The sequence below is a fragment of the Triticum aestivum genome, chromosome 6D (genome assembly GCF_018294505.1).
Source record: "Triticum aestivum cultivar Chinese Spring chromosome 6D, IWGSC CS RefSeq v2.1, whole genome shotgun sequence".
NCBI classification, from domain to species: domain Eukaryota; kingdom Viridiplantae; phylum Streptophyta; class Magnoliopsida; order Poales; family Poaceae; genus Triticum; species Triticum aestivum.
In genome coordinates, this window is record NC_057811.1 from 271180377 (window position 1) to 271203662 (window position 23286).

Sequence of the window (23286 nt, forward strand, 5' to 3'; positions counted from 1 at the left end):
GATTGATCTGATCATTTGCTACCTTAAATGCTTGTTTGGATGATACTATCTTTTATATCTTATATATGATCATTCACTTGCTTGGTGATGAGTGCATGCTTTTAATTTCTATCATTTTGAGCGCTCCACCAAGATGTATGTGACATGGAAGAGTGACCCATGATCCTAACACATTGTGCATTTGCAGTCCAAAGCAAATTTTAAATAATGCACAAATTTAGTGGGAGCTCTTGCTTATCACATACTTCTCAAAGCGACAATGTATTTCAATCTTATTATCATCTGTCGAAGCTTTGATCTATATGTTGTCATCAATTACCAAAAAGGGGCAGATTGAAAGTGCAACTATCCCTGGGTGGTTTTGGTAATGATTAACAACATATAGCTCATTGAGCTAATACTATTTCAAGATAAATATTTCAGGAAAGCTCAATGATTGGCATGGCATGGATTAGAAAGTGGACCCCTCAAAATGCTAAGGACAAAAGATTGGCTCAAGCTCAAAGCACAAGACTCTACATTTTATTTTTAGTGATCCAAGATCACATTGAGTCCATAGGAAAAGCCAATACTATAAAAAGGGGGTGAGGTGTTGCTTAATGAGTTTCTTGCTCAAAATGCTTAGTGATATGCTCCAAAAACCCTCAACTACTTTCTCATATCCACATATGTCCCAAACCAAAAGTCAAACTCGGCCCCACCGAAACTTTGTATCCAGTGCCACCGAGTTCTCTTGACACAGCCACTGCCACAAACCCTAGTCACTTCGTTCTCACCGATAGGGATCTCGGTCTCACCGAGATGGGATTGCAAACTCTCTGTTTCCCTTCGTAACGTTTCGGTCTAACCGAGATGAGCGATCGGTCCCACCGAGTCTGCAATGCAAACTCTCTGTTTCCTTTTCGTAACGCTTCGGTCCTACCGAGACGAGCGAATCGGTCCCACCGAGTTTGCCTGACCAACTCTCTGTTTGGCTATTACCAAATTCGGTCCCACCGAGTTTGTGTAATCGGTCTCACCGAGATTACGTTATGCCCTAACCCTAATAAAATCGATAACACCGAGTTGACATATCGGTCCCACCGAAATGCCTAACGGTCACATTATGAACCAAATTGGTCCGACCGAGTTTTCTAATTCGGTCCCACCGAGTTTGGTGATTTGTGTGTAACGGTTAGATTTTGTGTGGAGGCTATATATACCCCTTCACCCACTCTTCACTCGTGGAGAGAGCCATCAGAACATGCCTACACTTCCATCATACATTTTCTGAGAGAGAACCACCTACACTTGTGTTGAGGTCAAGATATTCCATTCCAACCACATAAATCTTGATCTCTAGCCTTTCTCAAGTTGCTTTCCACTCAAATGATCTTTCTACCAAATCCAATACTATGAGAGAGAGTTGAGTGTTGTGAAGACTATCATTTGAAGCACAAGAGCAAGGAGTTCATCATCAACACACCATCTATTACCTTTTGGAGAGTGGTGTCTCCTAGATTGGCTAGGTGTCACTTGGGAGCCTCCGTCAAGATTGTGGAGTTGAACCAAGGAGTTTGTACGGGCAAGGAGATCGCCTACTTCGTGAAGATCTACCCTAGTGAGGCAAGTCATTCGTGGGCAATGGCCATGGTGGGATAGACAAGGTTGCTTCTTCGTGGACCCTTCGTGGGTGGAGCCCTCCGTGGACTCGCGCAACCGTTACCCTTCGTGGGTTGAAGTCTCCATCAACGTGGATGTGCGATAGCACCACCTACCGGAACCACGGATAAAAAATCTCCGTGTCTATATTGTGTTTGCTCCGTTCAAACTCCTCCCTTTACCTTCATATGCAATTGATTTACATTCCGCTGGTATACTCTTAGAATTGCATGTGTAGGTTGATTACTTGATTTGTGCTAAGTTGCTAAAATCTGCCAAGACTTAAAATTGGGAAAAGGCTAGATTTTTATTTGGTCAAGTAGTCTAATCACCCCCCTCTAGACACACTTTCAATCCTACAGTCGGAACGAGAAGAAGTATGACTACATCAACTGTGTTGTCAAACGCTTCCGATTTCGGTCTACGAGGGTACATAGACATACTCTCCCCCTCTCGTTGCTATGCATCTCCTAGATAGATCTTGCGTGAGCGTAGGAATTTTTTTGAAATTGCATGCTACGTTTCCCAACAGGGATGCCATGAAGGCACCCGGCTCGAGCGAGCTAACCACCCCATAGAGTGCCCTCTCGCACGAGCCAACGCACGCGAGCGCGCACGTGCCCGCCGCCGCCCAATGATGGTGGCCCCGGGCACGCACCCGCGGTCCACTTGTCAGGGACCACCGAGGCGGGTCGCCCGGGCACGTGTTGTGTGGGCAGATCGGACAGTGCGGAGAGGCCCCTGTTGGACGCCACCTGGGAATGGACGGCGTAGAGGGCACTCTCACCCTCAAAGGCCCCCAAGAGGCGGGCGGGTACTCCAACATCCTTTCTAGGAGTAATGTTTAAGAAAAAGAATGTTTTTTAGTAAAAGATTTTCTTGAACGATAAGAAAAAGCATGTGGTGGGAAGCTACAGTACCGAATTTGGCCCAGTAGAAAGGAAGGTCCGCTAGTTTTGCCCTCTGTGGCCCAGTCTACTCTCAACCCCACACAGTGTTTCTGCCATGGGCTGGGCGGGCCATAGACCTGGGCGCCGAATGTGCTGCACCAAAGAGTCAACTAGAGTCTATTCCGTTTCCTTTAAGAATAAGGTCAAATTTAGATGCACATCAAAGGCCTTCCTGTTGAAGAAAGCAAAGCATCGGCTAACAGAAACAGGCTACATCTGCGCGCTTGGTTGCGAGGGCGTCCAAAAAAGCTGGATGGCTAAACCGGCGCGATCGCCGACGGCGGAGGCCCTGCCGGCCGCGGAGAAGTCCCGCTCCGCGGTCGGGTCGGGGCTCCGGTCCCTCGCCAGCGCCGCCTCTGGATTTCTGGATCGGTGGTCGGTCGTCGGGACGGGCGTCTCCAGGCTCGAGAAAACTCTCGGCGACCAGTTCCCCGAGGGTGAGCACTACTTCGGCCTGGAGAATTTTGGCAATACCTGCTACTGCAACAGCGTGCTGCAGGTAACCCAATCCCCTCTACTACGTCGTTTCGACCGGCCCGTAGTGTTAGCTGCATGTTCCGTGCCAATCTGGTGGTATTCGCATTCGATTTTGATTAGGTCGTTCCTTTCGAAACCGTTAGGGTAGCGTTGGTTGTTTGCGGCAGGCACAGTTCAAGGGACTAGCTAGTGAATTTTGTGTAGTTGGCATTGTCATTGATAGATATGGTTAGGTAATTGTGCCTCTCCTCAGGTGATGTGATGGTGGATGATAGGGCTGGAATTCAACTCAAGTTGAGCCACGGCTCAACTCATTAGAGTCTGTTAAGATAACGAGTTAGCTTGGCTTGACTCGTTAGCATAACGAGCTCAGATTCAAACTCGGCTCGATTCGTGTAACTTGCGAGCTAGTACGTTTAATTTGTTAAGCTCGCCCTGCCCACATGGGCCTCAGTGTCTGGGCCCTGCCGCTATGATCAGTCTCCGGATTGAGGTGGACGTGACGGCCGCAATGGTCGGGCTCTTGGCTCCGCTAGCTCATCCTCCGACCGGCTACGGTGACCTTGGCGGGCTTTCCTCTGGTCCCCACTTTGGTGGCCTTGGAGGCACCACCACCAGCCGCCCTTCTTGCTGTCTGATGCCAACTGGTTTGCTACTCCTGCACCCCTGTTTTCTTTTTGTAGACGAGCAGTGGGCATTTGCTTAGACATGGTGAGCTAGTTAAGCGGCTACTAAAACCTGATACAAAAATATAATTCACTGAATCAACTATGACTTGAACTCTTTGCTCCATATGCTTCAATATTAGTTATTCCTTAATTTTGACTGTTCCAAGCAGGTTTAGCTTTAGAGTTGCAATGTCGGTATTCTTACTCCCATATAATAAAATTTCAAATCCAGGAACCCTGGCACTTTTGTTGTGCTCTTGCATTCTATACCCGCCACCCCCCTGGTTTGTTTGAAATATGCAAGAATTAGCAAACATTTACAGCAGGGTGATATGCCCTTAGTCCTCTTATCCATGTTCAAGAGTGCACGATGAATGACTAGTCTAATGGATCCTGTGAAACAAATCAGACAACATATCTGTTTGGCATTACTGATTGTGGATTATTGATATTCTCAAATCCATTAAAATGAAGAAAATGAGTCCGGCAATAGCACTGGTTCTGTTTAATGTTTCGTCGCAGTTAACAGGGAAGGGGGTTGTTTCGATATAATTGAAGGGAAGTGTTATTCCTGACACAAAGCAACGGTTAACATCCCTGTGTTGCCTATTTGTTAGCATAGATGTATTATTGTGGGCCTTTTGCCCAGTACTGTTGATAGCATTCACTGTTTTCTGATCAGGATCATCTTATACAAATGAAAAATATTATCCGTTTTCAATTATTTGTTATCCATGTTCAGTTTTGGTTCCTGTTGTCATTTGTTATTTTAATAAATTATTGGTTCTTTACCCAGACCATCCGTTCATGCTTGCTACAAGTCTGTGCAGTTATTGGTGTGTCATGTACTGTATTAAATATGTCCAAATTATACTTTTATTTCAGGCACTTTATTATTGTATTCCGTTTCGGGAGCAGTTGCTGGAATATTATGCAAATTACAGGAATCCAGGAGATGCTGAGGAAAATTTGTTGACCTGCTTGGCAGATCTTTTTGCGCAGGTGAAAATACAAATACTGTTATTAGCTGATATACTGCTACATTTGATAGGTTGTTGCTCTAAAAAATCAATTAGGGTACCCACTCTATCACTAACTAGTCAGTGCACACATGGATTCCATGTCATCATAAAATTTGAAGATGATAATCTTGAAGATTATTGGTTTTACTTCAAATATATGCTTACCAATAGATAGATTTTTTTTCTCATACACGGTTCAAATCACTGTGTTGTCAAGTCATGAAGGGAATGGGAGTCAGTTTTTTTTGTTTTTTTTTGGTGATTCTTAGAGGAGATTATGGTAAGTAATTAGAATTCTGATAGAAATTAATGGATAGCAGAACCAACTTAATGACTGAGCTATTTGATTCCATTAATCAGAGGGTTATAAACTGTGGTTTGACAGAAAGTAGGGCAGAGGTAGCAAAAACTGAAGAATCCATTCATGCTTTTTGTATCTGTGGTGTAAAGATAGCAGGTCCTCCAACAAATCAAGCAATCAATCATTCGTAGTTTTGACCATCAGTATGTCGAAACTAAAAATAATCTAGATGTTCACATGATCCACAAAATTTTGAAATATACTTTGATAATCTATATTTTTTGGTGATTGATAATTTACGATGATTTTGTTCAAAAGAATAAAGTGGTAGCAGCAATTCATTCTAAAAAAAATTTCTTCCAAAAAAAATCAATTATGACATATTATAACAAGTGAGAGAAGCAGGCAGCAGTTAAAGTGATACTTTTGAGACCGTGTAAGTATCTAAAACGTCCTATATTGAGTGATGGAGGAGTACTAAGAGCACTAATAAGTACTTCCTCTGTCCCATAATATAAGAGTGTTTTTGACACTACACTAGTGTCAAAAACGCTCTTATATTATGGGACGGAGGGAGTAATAAAATTACATTGTTTCTTGACAATCCGGACTGAAATTTTCCTCACTATATGGCAGTTTTTTTTGTGCTCGCGCATGTATGTGTTTGCTTTGGGGAAGAGTACTTGAACCTGAGAAAACTATATTATAGAATATAAATGGTGGTTTCTCATTATTTACACTTTCAGGGCAGTGATTGGACACATTATAGTCATAGATACTAGATAGTACCATAGTTAATTTGGTTTGTCTCAGCTGTCACTTTTGCATGGTGCTTGCTGAAAATTTTAATAATTTTTTCGTATAACTGTCTTGAGTCGTAAAAATATGACTTCTTAGATTAACTCACCTGCAACCAAGGTAAGACAGCAGACATGTTATTAGTTTCTAGTAGCTAACGACTCTCCATATTTATGCTTTCATGAGCATGATGTTATTTGGTTTGCACATGTTACCTGAAACTTCTGCACATTTTTGTTCGTCTAGTAACAATGGTTACTCATAACTTGCAGATAAGCCTATCGAAGAAAAAGACTGGTGTTATTTCTCCAAAACGTTTTGTCCATAGAGTGAGGAAACAGAATGAATTGTTTCGTAGTAATATGCACCAGGTAACTTGCAGATAGCTTACAAAGCTTATTAATGCTCAGGTATTTATTTATTTGGTAACTAGATTAGCTGCGCGCTACCCATCATTCACATGATCATTCACCAGGCAAACCAGTACGTAGACCGTGGAATACATTTTTGTATACAAAGGAGATGAAAACCAAAGCTTGACTAATGTGTGCATATATAAACACTGATTAAGCAATTATCTTTTCACGAATATGCAAAGCTTGCGTATATTTTCATTGATAGAAGGAATTAGAATGAATACAGATAATAGAAGGAATTAGAATGAGTACAAATAAGGGTACAACACATGGCACAAATGCAAGGAGGCGTGAGCATGGCGCCCGGAGTAGAGGACAAGGGATGCTCGGCCCGAACAGAGGAAACTACACAGCTGGACTCACTAAGCCCCGAACAAGGGAGGCAGGCCGAACTAGCAAGACGTCCAACATCACCAAAAACCAACTCAAGGGACACTGCGAGCGAGCAAGATAGCGCCTTCAAGAAGGAGAACGACGCCACACCGCCGCCGCCATCCGGTCCATAGAACCGGACACAGGTTTCCCCTGAGCTCGAAAGGGGTGTAGATGAAAGCCGTGGCAGCGCCCCAAGAAGGAAAACGACACCCGCGAGCGTCGCCGCTGCCAGCATCGGCAAGCCGAGCAGAGATTTCTCCTTGGCCTGATTCTGCGCAATCCCATAGCCTCCGGATCCAGAATCTGAGATGAGGAAGCTGCTGTAGGCCGGAGCCGCCATGTCTGGAGGGGGGTTGGCCGCCGGAAGGTGGCACCTGCCACCACCGGAAGACTTCCCGACGGCAGTAAGGGCTCCCCCCGTGTAGCTAGCAGGGGGGGGGGGGGGGGGATAGGAGTCAATGTTCTGATTCGTTCACTGACTAAGCAATCATCACTGAGCAGATGCATAGGAAATTCAGAAATATATCAACAGATGAAATAACACCACAACACCAAATGGCATGCTACCATCAGTTTCCACCAATTCGATTCTAAGCAAAATACAAAATTCAAAAAACCAAGGCCAACAAATACAAAGTTTAAATGAATCGTGCCCCGCAGAATTATTTGTTCCCTTTCATTAGGGTGTAACCCATTTGCTTCTCCGCAGAGGCCTTACGTTGACGCCCTTACAAAAACGCCGTGGACCAATGGCGCCACTGCCACGGTAGACAATGCCAGCATATGGCCAATATCGCTGCAAATCAAAATAATTCAACCAAGCTATTACATAATCAACCTACAAAAGCACCTACATATGAAGGAAATACATTTATATATGTATATATATACTTACAAAAGGTAATGTATATACAGATAACAATAAGAGAATACAATACAAATCAGACAATTATCAGATCACCTTGTTTATTTGCAACCAAATCATTATGATAGTCAATGTGGCATAATCTGGAAATAATATAACTTACTCCCTCCGGTCCGAATTAATTGACGCAACCTCTATACAATGTATATATACTGGGAAGGGTAAGCTATAAGATAAGAGATCATATGGCACCGTCACATTTATAGATTTCACATTAGCATAGGCCAGTGTTATAGTGATGGTACTCCCTCCCTTTCAAAATAATTGAAGTTCTAGGATTGTCCTAAGTCAAACTTTTTGACCCAGCCAGCTGCAGCAATCGCAGCACCAAAAGAGAAGCTTTTAGTGGATAAAAAATATAAAAGATTTGCCTGCAAGTCACCAAAACAGCTTGTCTACTTGTGCATGTTGTGAGAAACAACCGAGAGAGAGGGAGGGAGGGAGGGCACAACAAGAATAACACGACGATCAGAGAGTAATCTGGTCAATATAAAAGAGTTGCAATGTAAGTCGAGGAACACGAGCAACATGAAAAGATGAAGTGCTAAGAGTGGCATGACTAGCGACAGGAAGAGAAGTACCATATGCGGCAAGAACATGAATAGAATAATCTAGAACTCTAATGGATGACAGAGCGGAAGAATCGGGAGTCATATGGAAAGATGCTCCCGAATCAACAATCCACGGGGATGTACCTAAGGATTGGCTCGATGTGGCCATTGGAGGATGCGTGGTATGGAGAATCCGGGAAATTTGATTGAAGACCGAAAATGAGATGTAATCGATCGTCAGGAAACACTAAGCTCCAATACAATGTGAGGAAATACGTAACTTGTATTTCCATGAGGCCGTACGCCAATATATATGCACGTACATGTGCGGTAAATATGCAGAAAACCCCTTATACGAGTATGCGATGACTATATTACATGGCTAAGTATATATAACTCCTAACATTAGGGACATAAAAGAGTAATTGTTCCATAAGTAACTCCTCTTTGCTCTCTGTAGGATGCCCATGAATTTTTGAATTTTTTGTTGAATGAGATTGTCGATATTCTGGAAAAAGAGTTTAGTACCGTGAAGGATTCTCCTGAAAGCACATCCCCTGGAGGGGTGGCAAATGGGGAAGTTTATCATTTAGCCAATGAAGTTCGAAGGGAGCCGCTGGTTACATGGGTCCACAAGAATTTTCAGGTGACTAGTCGCTAAAATGCAAGAATGCGTTTCTTCCAAGAATTTTGTGCTTATAATCACCATTTTCATTTGCAGGGTAGTTTGACCAATGAAACAAAGTGCCTGATGTGTGAGACTGTCACCGCAAAGGATGAGACATTTTTAGATTTGAGCATCGACATTGAACAGAATAGTTCACTAACAAGCTGCCTGAAGAGTTTCTTTTCCACCGAGATTTTAAATGCCGAGGACAAGTTTTTCTGTGACAACTGCTGCAGGTAACAATGTTCTATGTCATTGTCATTTTGATCCTTAATGTTCTGTCTCTCAGAGCAACAATAGAGTCTTTACGCATCAAATTGCTAACAAGAGTTTAAATCGTTATGGCGCTACTTATGCAATGGATCAACTTACCAAATTAAATCTTAGCTATAAGTAAATACGTTCAAAACAGCTATTCTTAAAGAGGAGCTTGTAGATCCATTTTCTCAACAACAAAAAAAATCTTGACGTTGCTGCTGTCTTGCACTCAGATTGTGGGCAAGGTTAACAGTCTCAATTTGTTATGTTTTCTGCAAGTTTTTGTTTTTTGTTCCTCGTACATATTGCATAATCATTTGTATGTATATAATCTATATATTTACTTTAGTTATTAAAATGATTGCTCAGTGCCTCAAATGTCTGTTTGTTCAGTATGTTCTGCTCAATAGGTTGTCAACCTTGGTCCTCCCTAGACAGAAAAGTGCGTCGAGAACTACCATAAGTGAAAAGACCGTTTGTGCTGCTTGATTTCCTTTTAACACTGAAATTGTGGTGCACTGTGCAGTTTGCAAGAAGCACAGAAGAGAATGAAGATAAAAAAGGCGCCGCAAATATTGGTGATCCACTTAAAGCGCTTCAAGTTCATTGAACAGCTGAGTCAGCACAAGAAACTGTCATACCGAGTGGTATACCCCATGGAGCTGAAGCTGAGCAGTGCCTCTGATGATGTGGATTGCGAATACTCACTCTTTGCTGTGGTAGTCCACGTTGGGAACGCCGCCAACCACGGACATTATGTAAGCCAGATTAAAAGCGGCGACCACTGGCTGTCATTTGACGATGACAGTGTCGACAAAATTCAGGAGTCAACCCTGCAAACGTTCTATGGTTCTTCTCGCGAATATTCTGGCAACAGCGATCATGGCTACATCTTGTTCTATGAGAGCGTTGCAAAGAGCTAGGAATTTTCTAGGATTAGTGCTAGTGCTGAAAATAATATGTACAGTGTCCAGGATGGGAACCTGATACCTTTTGGTTTCAAAATTTCCTCAGTTTATTTACTGCACTGCAATAGAATACACTTCCCCATGTTCACCAACTTGTATAGTAAGTAGCTGCAGAGGCTTCTTACATTGATGTTCCTTGCTGTACTTATCTCCACATCTGAAGCATAGTCCATTTGCTTTTCTGAAATCTCGTAGCTGCCTCTCACGACCAAAATCATCAGCTGCTTTCTTCCCTGCTTGCTGAACTGGTTGGATTGCAGTAGGCATGGTCTGTATTGGTGCCTGTCTCTGAAAACGTTGTCGAGGCCGCTGTATCTCTAGCTCTTCTTCCTGAATTTTGGCCAAACAAACTGCTCGAGTAACACTGGTGGGTGCCTGCAAACGTACCGCTGCTCTGATCTCATCCTTCAGTCCAAGTACAAACTGGGATATAAAAAACTTGGAGTTCAAGGAAGGGTCTAATGCTATCAAATGATACATCGCTGTCTCGAATGCGGACTTGTACTCAGTCACAGTGCCCTGTTGCTTCAATTGTAAGAGATGAGTCATATGAGATTCAAACTCGCCTTGCCCAAATTCTGACTCAATCTCAACTGCAAAGTCATCCCACGGCCAAAAACGCCGACGATGCTTGAATGCTTGCCACCAAAGTGCCGCATGTCCATCCAGGTACAGTGTCGCCGTAGAAACCCATTGATGCACAGGCACTTGGTACATGTCAAAGTAGGTGAGAGCCATGTCAATCCAAAGTCGTGGATTCTCACCTGTGAACCGTGGAAAATGGTGCTTGGGTGGCTTGATGAACTGGACACGGTCTCTATCCTGTGCCAACACACGACGGTGGTCTGGAACGTGTTCACGCGCCGGCCTGGGATCGTGGCGTGGTTCCGGTGGTGGTGCCCGCCCAAGCATAGGCTCCACAGGTGATGGGGGCGCCGTGGTGAAAACCTGACCCGCCGGCTGTCCATCCGGCTCCTCGAGGAGGGGCGGCTGCAGATTCGCAAGCCGCGGAGCGGGGCGGGTGGCCGATAACGTGCCCTGCTCCGTGACTCCCGACCCTGCCGGTGTAGCCCCCGCCTCCGCCTGCCGGTGACGAATCGTGTCCACGTTCTCCTGTGTTGCCTCGAGCTGTTTGCCAAAATTGGAAATCCTCATATCCATGGCTTCAATCTTGGTGAGAAGGGCGGCCAGCGACGCCTGAATACTCTCGGAATTCTCTCCCATGGCGGCGATGACCAGCTTGGTCTGGGCGGACGGAAGTGGCGGCTTCGACGGCGCCGTTGCGGCCCGCTCCGAACCCAGCGAACCCCGCTTGGGATTTCGAGCGAATTTTGCGGAAGCAAATTTCGCACCCTTCGCGGAGGAATTTTACCGCCGAATCAGTAGGATTTGGGCGCAGACGAACGCGAATTCGAGGCTCTAGATACCAGTTGTGAGGCCCTGCCTAGTCTCACGGATCAACAGGTAGGATTTGAGAGGGGATCGGGAAGAATAGGATGAGAAAAAGAGGAAAACCAAAGGAGGAGAAGAAGAACACGGAAGAGAGGAGGTTCAATTACTATTCATTAATCAATAATTCCCTCACTACAGTCTGTAGCTATAATATATAACCACACCATAGTACACGTTACCAGCCGGACTCATAGTCAGGCGCACCACCATGCTTACACCCTTTGACTCTGCACAGTGGGACCCGGGGCCACTTGTCTGTTGTCCGTCAACACCAACACTGGTGGGGACGTGACAAAAATATAATTCGATAAGTGAAAGTTCGACTAAAGTTTTTCTTGTAACAGAGACCAAACGGGTATTCAGATTCTGACAGAACTTGTATGGCGATTTTGTTGAAAATATGCCCTAGAGGCAATAATAAATGTTTTATTATTATATTTCTTTGTTCATGGTAATTGTCTATTGTTCATGCTATAATTGTGTTATCCGGAAATCGTAATGCATGTGTGAATACATAGACCACAACGTGTCCCTAGTGAGCCTCTAGTTGACTAGCTCGTTGATCAACAGATAGTCATGGTTTCCTGACTATGGACATTGGATGTCATTGATAACGAGATCACATCATTAGGAGAATGATGTGATGGACAAGACCCAATCCTAAGCATAGCTCAAAGATCGTGTAGTTCGTTTGCTAGAGCTTTTCTAATGTCAAGTATCTTCTCCTTAGACCATGAGATCATGCAACTCCCGGATACCGTAGGAGTACTTTGGGTGTGCCAAATGTCACAACGTAACTGGGTGACTATAAAGGTACACTACGGGTATCTCCGAAAGTGTCTGTTGGGTTGGCACGGATCGAGACTGGGATTTGTCACTCCGTATGACGGAGAGGTATCTCTGGGCCCACTCGGTAATGCATCATCATAATGAGCTCAATGTGACTAAGGAGTTAGCCACGGGATCATGCATTACGGTACGAGTAAAGAGACTTGCCGGTAACGAGATTGAACAAGGTATTGGGATACCGACGATCGAATCCCGGGCAAGTAACATACCGATTGACAAAGGGAATTGTATACGGAATTGATTGAATCCTCGACATCGTGGTTCATCCGATGAGATCATCGTGGAACATGTGGGAGCCAACATGGGTATCCAGATCCCGCTGTTGGTTATTGACCGGAGAGGCGTCTCGGTCATGTTTGCATGTCTCCCGAACCCGTAGGGTCTACACACTTAAGGTTCGGTGACGCTAGGGTTGTAGAGATATGAGCATGCGGAAACCCGAAAGTTGTTCGGAGTCTCGGATGAGATCCCGGACGTCACGAGGAGTTCCGGAATGGTCCGGAGGTGAAGAATTATATATAGGAAGTCCAATTTCGGCCACCGGGAAAGTTTCAGGGGTTATCGGTATTGTACCGGGACCATCGGAAGGGTCCCGGGGGTCCACCGGGTGGGGCCACCTATCCCGGAGGGCCCCATGGGCTGAAGTGGGAAGGGAACCAGCCCTTAGTGGGCTGGGGCGCCCCCCATGGGCCTCCCCCCTGCGCCTAGGGTTGGAAACCCTAGGGTGGGGGGGCACCCCACTTGACTTGGGGGGAAGTTTCCCCCCTTGGCCGCCCCCCCCCCCCCCCCCATAGATGGATTCCTGGCCGGCGCCCCCCCTCCCACGGGGCCTATATAAAGGGGGGAGGGAGGGCAGCAATACTACACAGCCTTTGGCGCCTCCCTCCTCCCCTGCAACACCTCTCCCTCTCGCAGAAGCTTGGCGAAGCCCTGCCGAGATCCCGCTACATCCACCACCACGCCGTCGTGCTGCTGGATCTCCATCAACCTCTCCTTCCCCCTTGCTGGATCAAGAAGGAGGAGACGTCGCTGCTCCGTACGTGTGTTGAACGCGGAGGTGTCGTCCGTTCGGCACTCGGTCATCGGTGATTTGGATCACGGCGAGTACGACTCCATCAACCCCGTTCATTGGAACGCTTCCGCTCGCGATCTACAAGGGTATGTAGATGCACTCCTTTCCCCTCGTTGCTAGTATACTCCGTAGATGGATCTTGGTGATGCGTAGGAAATTTTAAAATTCTGCTACGATCCCCAACAGTGGCATCATGAGCCAGGCCTATGCGTAGTTACTATGCACGAGTAGAACACAAAGCAGTTGTGGGCGTAGATGTTGCCAATTCTTCTTGCCGCTACAAGTCTTATCTTGTTTCGGCGGTATTGTGGGATGAAGCGGCCCGGACCGACCTTACACGTACGCTTACGTGAGACAGGTTCCACCGACTGACATGCACTAGTTGCATAAGGTGGCTAGCAGGTGTCTGTCTCTCCCACTTTAGTCGGAACGGATTCGATGAAAAGGGTCCTTATGAAGGGTAAATAGAAATTGGCATATCACGTTGTGGTTTTACGTAGGTAAGAAACATTCTTGCTAGAAACCTATACAAGCCACGTAAAAACTTGCAACAACAATTAGAGGACGTCTAACTTGTTTTTGCAGCATGTGCTATGTGATGTGATATGGCCAGAAGATGTGATGAATGATACATGTGATGTATGAGATTGATCATATTCTTGTAATAGAAATCACGACTTGCATGTCGATGAGTATGACAACCGGCAGGAGCCATAGGAGTTGTCTTTATTTTTTGTATGACCTGCGTGTCATTGAATAACGCCATGTAAATTACTTTACTTTGTTGCTAAACGCGTTAGCCGTAGAAGTAGAAGTAATCGTTGGCGTGACAACTTCATGAAGACACAATGATGGAGATCATGGTGTCATGCCGGTGACAAAGATGATCATGGTGCCCCAAAGATGGAGATCAAAGGAGCAAAATGATATTGGCCATATCATGTCACTATTTGATTGCATGTGATGTTTATCATGTTTTGCATCTTATTTGCTTAGAACGACGGTAGTAAGTAAGATGATCCCTTATAATAATTTCAAGAAAGTGTTCCCCCTAACTGTGCACCGTTGCGAAGGTTCGTTGTTTCGAAGCACCACGTGATGATCAGGTGTGATAGATTCTAACGTTCGCATACAACGGGTGTTGACGAGCCTAGCATGTACAGACATGGCCTCGGAACACACGCAATACACTTAGGTTGACTTGACGAGCCTAGCATGTACAGACATGGCCTCGGAACACGGAGGACCGAAAGGTCGAGCATGAGTCGTATAGAAGATACGATCAACATGGATATGTTCACCGATCTTGACTAGTCCGTCTCACGTGATGATCGGACACGGCCTAGTTAACTCGGATCATGTTTCACTTAGATGACTAGAGGGATGTCTATCTGAGTGGGAGTTCATTGAATAATTTGATTATATGAACTTAATTATCATGAACTTAGTCTAAAATCTTTACAATATGTCTTATAGATCAAATGGCCCACGTTGTCCTCAACTTCAACGCGTTCCTAGAGAAAACCAAGCTGAAAGATGATGGCAGCAACTATACGGACTGGGTCCGGAACCTGAGGATCATCCTCATAGCTGCCAAGAAAGATTATGTCCTAGAAGCACCGCTAGGTGAAGCACCAATCCCAGAGAACCAAGACGTTATGAACGCTTGGCAATCACGTGCTGATGATTACTCCCTCGTTCAGTGCGGCATGCTTTACAGCTTAGAACCGGGTCTCCAAAAGCGTTTTGAGAAACATGGAGCATATGAGATGTTCGAAGAGCTGAAAATGGTTTTCCAAGCTCATGCCCGGGTTGAGAGATATGAAGTCTCCGACAAGTTCTTCAGCTGTAAAATGGAGGAAAATAGTTCTGTTAGTGAGCACATACTCAAAATGTCTGGGTTACACAACCGCTTGTCTCAGCTGGGAGTTAATCTCCCGGATGACGCGGTCATTGACAGAATCCTTCAGTCGCTTCCACCAAGCTACAAGAGCTTTGTGATGAACTTCAATATGCAGGGGATGGAAAAGACCATTCCTGAGGTATATTCGATGCTGAAATCAGCGGAGGTGGAGATCAGAAAAGAACATCAAGTGTTGATGGTGAATAAAACCACTAAGTTCAAGAAGGGAAAGGGTAAGAAGAACTTCAAGAAGGACGGCAAGGGAGTTGCCGCGCCCGGTAAGCCAGTTACTGGGAAGAAGCCAAGGAATGGACCTAAGCCTGAGACCGAGTGCTTTTATTGCAAGGGAAGTGGTCACTGGAAGCGGAACTGCCCCAAATACTTAGCGGACAAGAAGGCCGGCAACACCAAAGGTATATGTGATATACATGTAATTGATGTGTACCTTACCAGTACTCGTAGTAGCTCCTGGGTATTTGATACCGGTGCGGTTGCTCATATTTGTAACTCAAAATAGGAACTGCGGAATAAACGGAGACTGACAAAGGACGAGGTGACGATGCGCGTCGGGAATGGTTCCAAGGTCGATGTGATCGCCGTCGGCACGCTACCTCTGCATCTACCTACGGGATTAGTTTTAAACCTCAATAATTGTTATTTAGTGCCAGCTTTGAGCATGAACATTGTATCTGGATCTCGTTTAATTCGAGATGGCTACTCATTTAAATCCAAGAATAATGGTTGTTCTATTTATTTGAGAGATATATTTTATGGTCATGCCCCGCTGGTCAATGGTTTATTCTTGATGAATCTCGAACGTGATGTTACACATATTCATAGTGTAAATACCAAAAGATGTAAAGTTGATAACGATAGTCCCACATACTTGTGGCACTGCCGCCTTGGTCACATTGGTGTCAAACGCATGAAGAAGCTCCATGCAGATGGACTTTTGGAGTCTCTTGATTACGAATCATTTGACACGTGTGAACCATGCCTCATGGGTAAGATGACCAAGACTCCGTTCTCCGGAACAATGGAGCGAGCAACCAACTTATTGGAAATTATACATACCGATGTGTGCGGTCCAATGAGTGTTGAGGCTCGCGGAGGATATCGTTATGTTCTCACTATCACTGATGACTTAAGTAGATATGGGTATGTCTACCTAATGAAACACAAGTCTGAAACCTTTGAAAAGTTCAAGGAATTTCAGAGTGAGGTTGAGAATCAACGTGATAGGAAAATAAAATTCTTACGATCAGATCGTGGTGGAGAATATTTAAGTCACGAATTTGGTGCGCACTTAAGGAAATGTGGAATCGTTTCACAACTCACGCCGCCTGGAACACCTCAGCGAAACGGTGTATCCGAACGTCATAATCGCACTCTATTGGATATGGTGCGATCTATGATGTCTCTTACCGATTTACCGCTCTCATTTTGGGGCTATTCTTTAGAGACTGACGCATTCACTTTAAATAGGGCTCCGTCGAAATCCGTTGAGACGACACCGTATGAATTACGGTTTGGGAAGAAACCTAAGCTGTCGTTTCTAAAAGTTTGGGGATGCGATGCTTATGTCAAGAAACTTCAACCTGAAAAGCTCGAACCCAAGTCGGAGAAATGCGTCTTCATAGGATACCCTAAGGAAACTATTGGGTATACCTTCTACCTCAGATCCGAAGGCAAGATCTTCGTTGCAAGAACGGGTCCTTTCTGGAGAAAGAGTTTCTCTCGAAGGAAGTAAGTGGGTGGAAAGTGGAACTTGATGAGGTGATAGTCACCCCTTCCGTACCGGAAAGTAGCGCAGCGCGGGAAGATGTTCCTGTGGTGCCTACACCGACTGGGGAGGAAGTTAATGATGATGATCATGAAGCTTCGGATCAAGTTACTGCTGAACTTCGTAGGTCCACAAGGACACGTTCCGCACCAGAGTGGTACGGCAACCCTGTCCTGGAAATCATGTTGTTAGACAACGGTGAACCTTCGAACTATGAAGAAGCGATGGCGGGCCCGGATTCCGACAAATGGCTAGAAGCCATGAAATCCGAGATAGGATCCATGTATGAAAACGAAGTATGGACTTTGACTGACTTGCCCGATGATCGGCGAGCCATAGAAAACAAATGGATCTTTAAGAAGAAGACAGACGCGGATGGTAATGTGACCATCTATAAGGCTCGACTTGTCGCTAAGGGTTATCGACAAGTTCAAGGGGTTGACTACGATGAGACTTTCTCACCCGTAGCGAAGCTGAAGTCCGTCCGAATCATGTTAGCAATTGCCGCATACTATGATTATGAGATATGGCAGATGGACGTCAAAACAGCATTCCTTAACGGCTTCCTTAAGGAAGAATTGTATATGATGCAGCCGGAAGGTTTTGTCGATCCTAAGAATGCTAACAAAGTATGCAAGCTCCAGCGCTCAATCTATGGGCTGGTGCAAGCATCTCGGAGTTGGAACATTCGCTTTGATGAGATGATCAAAGCGTTTGGGTTTACACAGACTTATGGAGAAGCCTGTGTTTACAAGAAAGTGAGTGGGAGCTCTGTAGCATTTCTCTTATTGTATGTGGATGACATACTATTGATGGGAAATGATATAGAATTCTTGGAAAGTATAAAGGCCTATTTGAATAAGTGTTTTTCAATGAAGGACCTTGGAGAAGCTGCTTATATATTAGGCATCAAGATCTATAGAGATAGATCAAGACGCCTCATTGGTCTTTCACAGAGTACGTACCTTGACAAGATATTGAAGAAGTTCAATATGGATCAGTCCAAGAAGGGGTTCTTGCCTGTATTGCAAGGTGTGCAATTGAGCACGGCTCAATGCCCGACCACGGTAGAAGATAGAGAAAAGATGAGTGTCATCCCCTATGCCTCGGCCATAGGGTCTATTATGTATGCCATGCTGTGTACCAGACCTGATGTAAACCTTGCCGTAAGTTTGGTAGGAAGGTACCAAAGTAATCCCGGCATGGAACACTGGACAGCGGTCAAGAATATCCTGAAGTACCTGAAGAGGACTAAGGATATGTTTCTCGTTTATGGAGGTGACGAAGAGCTCATCGTAAAGGGTTACGTCGACGCTAGCTTCGACACAGATCTGGATGACTCGAAGTCACAAACCGGATACGTGTATATTTTGAATGGAGGAGCAGTAAGCTGGTGCAGTTGCAAGCAAAGCGTTGTGGCGGGATCTACATGTGAAGCGGAGTACATGGCGGCCTCGGAGGCAGCACAGGAAGCAGTCTGGATGAAGGAGTTCATTACCGACCTAGGGGTGATTCCCAATGCGTCGGGCCCGATGACTCTCTTCTGTGACAACACTGGAGCTATTGCCCTTGAGAAGGAGCCCAGGTTTCACAGGAAGACCAGGCATATCAAGCGTCGCTTCAACTCCATTAGTGAAAGTGTTCAAAATGGAGACATAGATATTTGTAAAGTACATACGGACCTGAATGTAGCAGATCCGTTGACTAAACCTCTCCCTAGAGCAAAACATGATCAACACCAGGACGCAATGGGTGTTCGATTCATCACAATGTAACTAGATTATTGACTCTAGTGCAAGTGGGAGACTGTTGGAAATATGCCCTAGAGGCAATAATAAATGGTTATTATTATATTTCTTTGTTCATGGTAATTGTCTATTGTTCATGCTATAATTGTGTTATCCGGAAATCGTAATGCATGTGTGAATACATAGACCACAACATGTCCCTAGTGAGCCTCTAGTTGACTAGCTCGTTGATCAACAGATAGTCATGGTTTCCTGACTATGAACATTGGATGTCATTGATAATGGGATCACATCATTAGGAGAATGATGTGATGGACAAGACCCAATCCTAAGCATAGCTCAAAGATCGTGTAGTTCGTTTGCTAGAGCTTTTCCAATGTCAAGTATCTTCTCCTTAGACCATGAGATCGTGCAACTCCCGGATACCGTAGGAGTACTTTGGGTGTGCCAAATGTCACAACGTAACTGGGTGACTATAAAGGTACACTACGGGTATCTCCGAAAGTGTCTGTTGGGTTGGCACGGATCGAGACTGAGATTTGTCACTCCGTATGACGGAGAGGTATCTTGTAACACCCCGTATGTAACTTGCCTTATTTGTAACTCCGACTCTTGCCATTTTCGGCCATGTGTTATGATATTCCCTCCGTGGTCGGGTTTTGTCTTTCGTTTTGCTTTTGTTCATGTCATGCATTTCATATCATGTCATCATGTGCATTGCATTTGCATACGTGTTCGTCTCATGCATCCGAGCATTTTCCCCGTTGTCCGTTTTGCAATCCGGCGCTCCTATCTCCTCCGGTGCACCCCTCTTGTTTTCTTTCGTGAGCGGGTTTCAAACATTCTTGGAATGGACCGAGGCTTGTCAAGTGGCCTTATTACACCACCCGGAGACCACCGGTCAAGTTTCGTTCCATTTGGAGGTCGTTTGGTACTCCAACGGTTAACCGGGCATCCGCAAAGTCCATTTGAGTGTCCAGCAAAACCCCCCCTCAAAACCAGCCCAAAACCCACCAAACTCTCTTCCATGCTCTAGGTCGTTCGATCACGATCGTGTGGGCGAAAACCGCACCTCATTTGGAGCCTCCTAGCTCCCTCTACCTATTTAAATGCATCTCTCCCGAAAACAACCGCGGTCCAAACCCTAGAAAAATCCCTCCGCGCCACCGGACGCGTCCGTACCCCGCCAGACACATCGCGCCGCCGCGTCCGCACCAGTGAGGAGCCGCCACGTGGCAGCGTCCCCGCGCCGCCGCCGCAGCCCGCCAGGCCCGCCGCCGGCCCGCGGGCCCACGCGCCCCCGCGCGCCTCCGTCGCCCGACTGCCATCGCCGCCTCGCCCTTCCCCGCCGCCGCACCGCGGTTCCCCGCCGCCGTGTGCCGCCGGCGCCGCCTCCCTCCACCGGCGCCGCCTCCCTCCGCTGGCGCCGCCCCACCTTCTTCTCCTCCGGCCTCCCTCCGGCGCCCCTCCGGCCTCCTCCCTCTCCTCTCCCACGGCGAGCTCGAGCGTCTCCACCGGCGAGCTCCCCTGATCGGATCTGGTGGTACTGTAGCGTTGACTTGATCGGATCTGGTGGTACTGTAGCGTTGACTTTTTCCGATCGGATCATGTTTATTGCAATACGGTTATTCATTTAAGTTAGAGAACAATTGTTGTTCTGTTTACATGAATAAAAACCTTTTATGGTCATACACACCAACGAAAATGGTTTGTTGGATTTCGATCGTAATGATACACATATTCATAATATTGAAGCCAAAAGATGCAAAGTTAATAATGATAGTGCAACTTATTTGTGGCACTTCCGCTTAGGTCATATTGGTGTAAAGCGCATGAAGAAACTCCATACTGATGGGATTTTGGAATCAATTGATTATGAATCACTTGATGCTTGCGAACCATGCCTCATGGGCAAGATGACTAAAACGCCGTTCTCCGGAACTATGGAGAGAGCAACAGATTTGTTGGAAGTCATACATACAGATGTATGTGGTCCAATGAATATTGAGGCTCGTGGCGGATATCGTTATTTTCTCACCTTCACAGATTATTTGAGCAGATATGGGTATATCTACTTGATGAAACATAAGTCTGAAACATTTGAAAAGTTCAAAGAATTTCAGAGTGAAGTGGAAAATCATCGTGACAAGAAAATAAAGTTTCTATGATCTGATCGTAGAGAAGAGTATTTGAGTTACGAGTTTGGCCTTCAGTTAAAACAATGTGAAATAGTTTCACTACTCACGCCACCTGGAACACCACGGTGTAATGGTGTGTCCGAACATCGTAACCGTACTTTATTTGATATGGTGCAATATATGATGTCTCTTACCGATCTACCACTATCGTTTTGAGGTTATGCATTAGAGACAGCTACATTCACGTTAAATAGGGCACCATCAAAATCCGTTGAGACGACGCCTTATGAACTGTGGTTTGGCAAGAAACCAAAGTTGTCGTTTCTTAAAGTTTGGGGTTGCGATGCTTATGTGAAAAAGTTTCATCCTGATAAACTCAAACCCAAATCGGAGAAATGTGTCTTCATAGGATACCCAAAGGAGACTGTTGGGTATACCTTCTATCACAGATCCGAAGGCAAAAAACTTTTGTTGCTAAATTCGGAAATTTTCTAGAGAAGGAGTTTCTCTCGAAAGAAGTGAGTGGGAGGAAAGTAGAACTTGATGAGGTAACTATACCTGCTCCCTTATTGGAAAGTAGTTCATCACAGAAACCAGTTTCTGAGACACCTACACCAATTAGTGAGGAAGTTAATGATGATGATCATGAAACTTCAGATCAAGTTATTACTGAACCTTGTAGATCAACCAGAGTAAGATCCGCACCAGAGTGGTACGGTAATCCTGTTCTGGAAGTTATGTTACTAGACCATGACGAACCTACGAACTATGAAGAAGCGATGGTGAGCCCAGATTCCTCAAAATGGCTTGAGGCCATGAAATCTGAGATGGGATCCATGTATGAGAACAAAGTATGGACTTTGGTTGACTTGCCCAATGATCGGCAAGCCATTGAAAATAAATGGATCTTCGAGAAGAAGACTGACGCTGATGGTAATGTTACTGTCTATAAAGCTCGACTTGTTGCGAAAGGTTTTCGACAAGTTCAAGGGATTGACTACGATGAGACCTTCTCACCCGTAGCGATGCTTAAGTCTGTCTGAATCATGTTAGCAATTGCCGCATTTTATGATTATGAAATTTGGCAAATGGATGTCAAAACTGCATTCCTGAATGGATTTCTGGAAGAAGAGTTGTATATGATGCAACCAGAAGGTTTTGTCGATCCAAAGGGAGCTAACAAAGTGTGCAAGCTCCAGCGATCCATTTATGGACTGGTGCAAGCCTCTCGGAGTTGGAATAAACGCTTTGATAGTGTGATCAAAGCATTTGGTTTTATACAGACTTTTGGAGAAGCCTGTATTTACAAGAAAGTGAGTGGGAGCTCTGTAGCATTTCTGATATTATATGTGGATGACATATTACTGATTGGAAATGATATAGAATTTCTGGATAGCATAAAGGGATACTTGAATAAGAGTTTTTCAATGAAAGACCTCGGTGAAGCTGCGTATATATTGGGCATCAAGATCTATAGAGATAGATCAAGACGCTTAATTGGACTTTCACAAAGCACATACCTTGACAAAGTTTTGAAGAAGTTCAAAATGGATCAAGCAAAGAAAGGATTCTTGCCTGTGTTGCAAGGTGTGAAGTTGAGTAAGACTCAATGCCCGACCACTGCAGAAGATAGAGAGAAGATGAAAGATGTTCCCTATGCTTCAGCCATAGGCTCTATCATGCATGCAATGCTGTGTACCAGACCTGATGTATGCCCTGCTATAAGTCTAGCAGGAAGGTACCAAAGTAATCCAGGAGTGGATCACTGGACAACGGTCAAGAACATCCTGAAATACCTGAAAAGGACTAAGGATATGTTTCTCGTATATGGAGGTGACAAAGAGCTCATCGTAAATGGTTACGTTGATGCAAGCTTTGACACTGATCCGGACGATTCTAAATCGCAAACCGGATACGTATTTACATTGAACGGTGGAGCTGTCAGGTGGTGCAGTTCTAAACAAAACGTCGTGGCGGGATCTACATGTAAAGCGGAGTACATAGCTGCTTCGGAAGCAGCAAATGAAGGAGTCTGGATGGAGGAGTTCATATCCGATCTAGGTGTCATACCTAGTGCATCGGGTCCTATGAAAATCTTTTGTGACAATACTGGTGCAATTGCCTTGGCAAAGGAATCCAGATTTCACAAGAGAACCAAGCACATCAAAAGACGCTTCAATTCCATCCGGGATTTAGTCCAGGTGGGAGACATAGAAATTTGCAAGATACATACGGATCTGAATGTTGCAGACCCGTTGACTAAGCCTCTTCCACGAGCAAAACATGATCAGCACCAAGGCTCCATGGGTGTAAGAATCATTACT

The 23286-nt window shown here is 45.1% G+C and overlaps 2 protein-coding genes across 2 annotated transcripts; one reads left to right on the top strand and one right to left on the bottom strand.

Moving 5' to 3' along the window:
- The first annotated feature begins 2748 nt into the window (after window positions 1–2748).
- LOC123144621 (ubiquitin carboxyl-terminal hydrolase 4) lies at window positions 2749–10105 on the top strand. The gene is made up of 6 exons (XM_044563826.1): window positions 2749–3090; window positions 4622–4738; window positions 6130–6228; window positions 8585–8770; window positions 8846–9027; window positions 9576–10105. The coding sequence occupies exons 1-6, from the start codon at window positions 2845–2847 to the stop codon at window positions 9970–9972; spliced, it is 1227 nt and encodes a 408-aa protein (XP_044419761.1). The 5' UTR covers window positions 2749–2844; the 3' UTR covers window positions 9973–10105.
- LOC123144622 (uncharacterized) lies at window positions 10023–11662 on the bottom strand. The gene is made up of 2 exons (XM_044563827.1): window positions 11362–11662; window positions 10023–11326 (listed from the first exon to the last, which is right to left on the bottom strand). The coding sequence occupies exon 2, from the start codon at window positions 11239–11241 to the stop codon at window positions 10069–10071; it is 1173 nt and encodes a 390-aa protein (XP_044419762.1). The 5' UTR covers window positions 11242–11326; window positions 11362–11662; the 3' UTR covers window positions 10023–10068.
- Between the last annotated feature and the right edge of the window lie 11624 nt (window positions 11663–23286).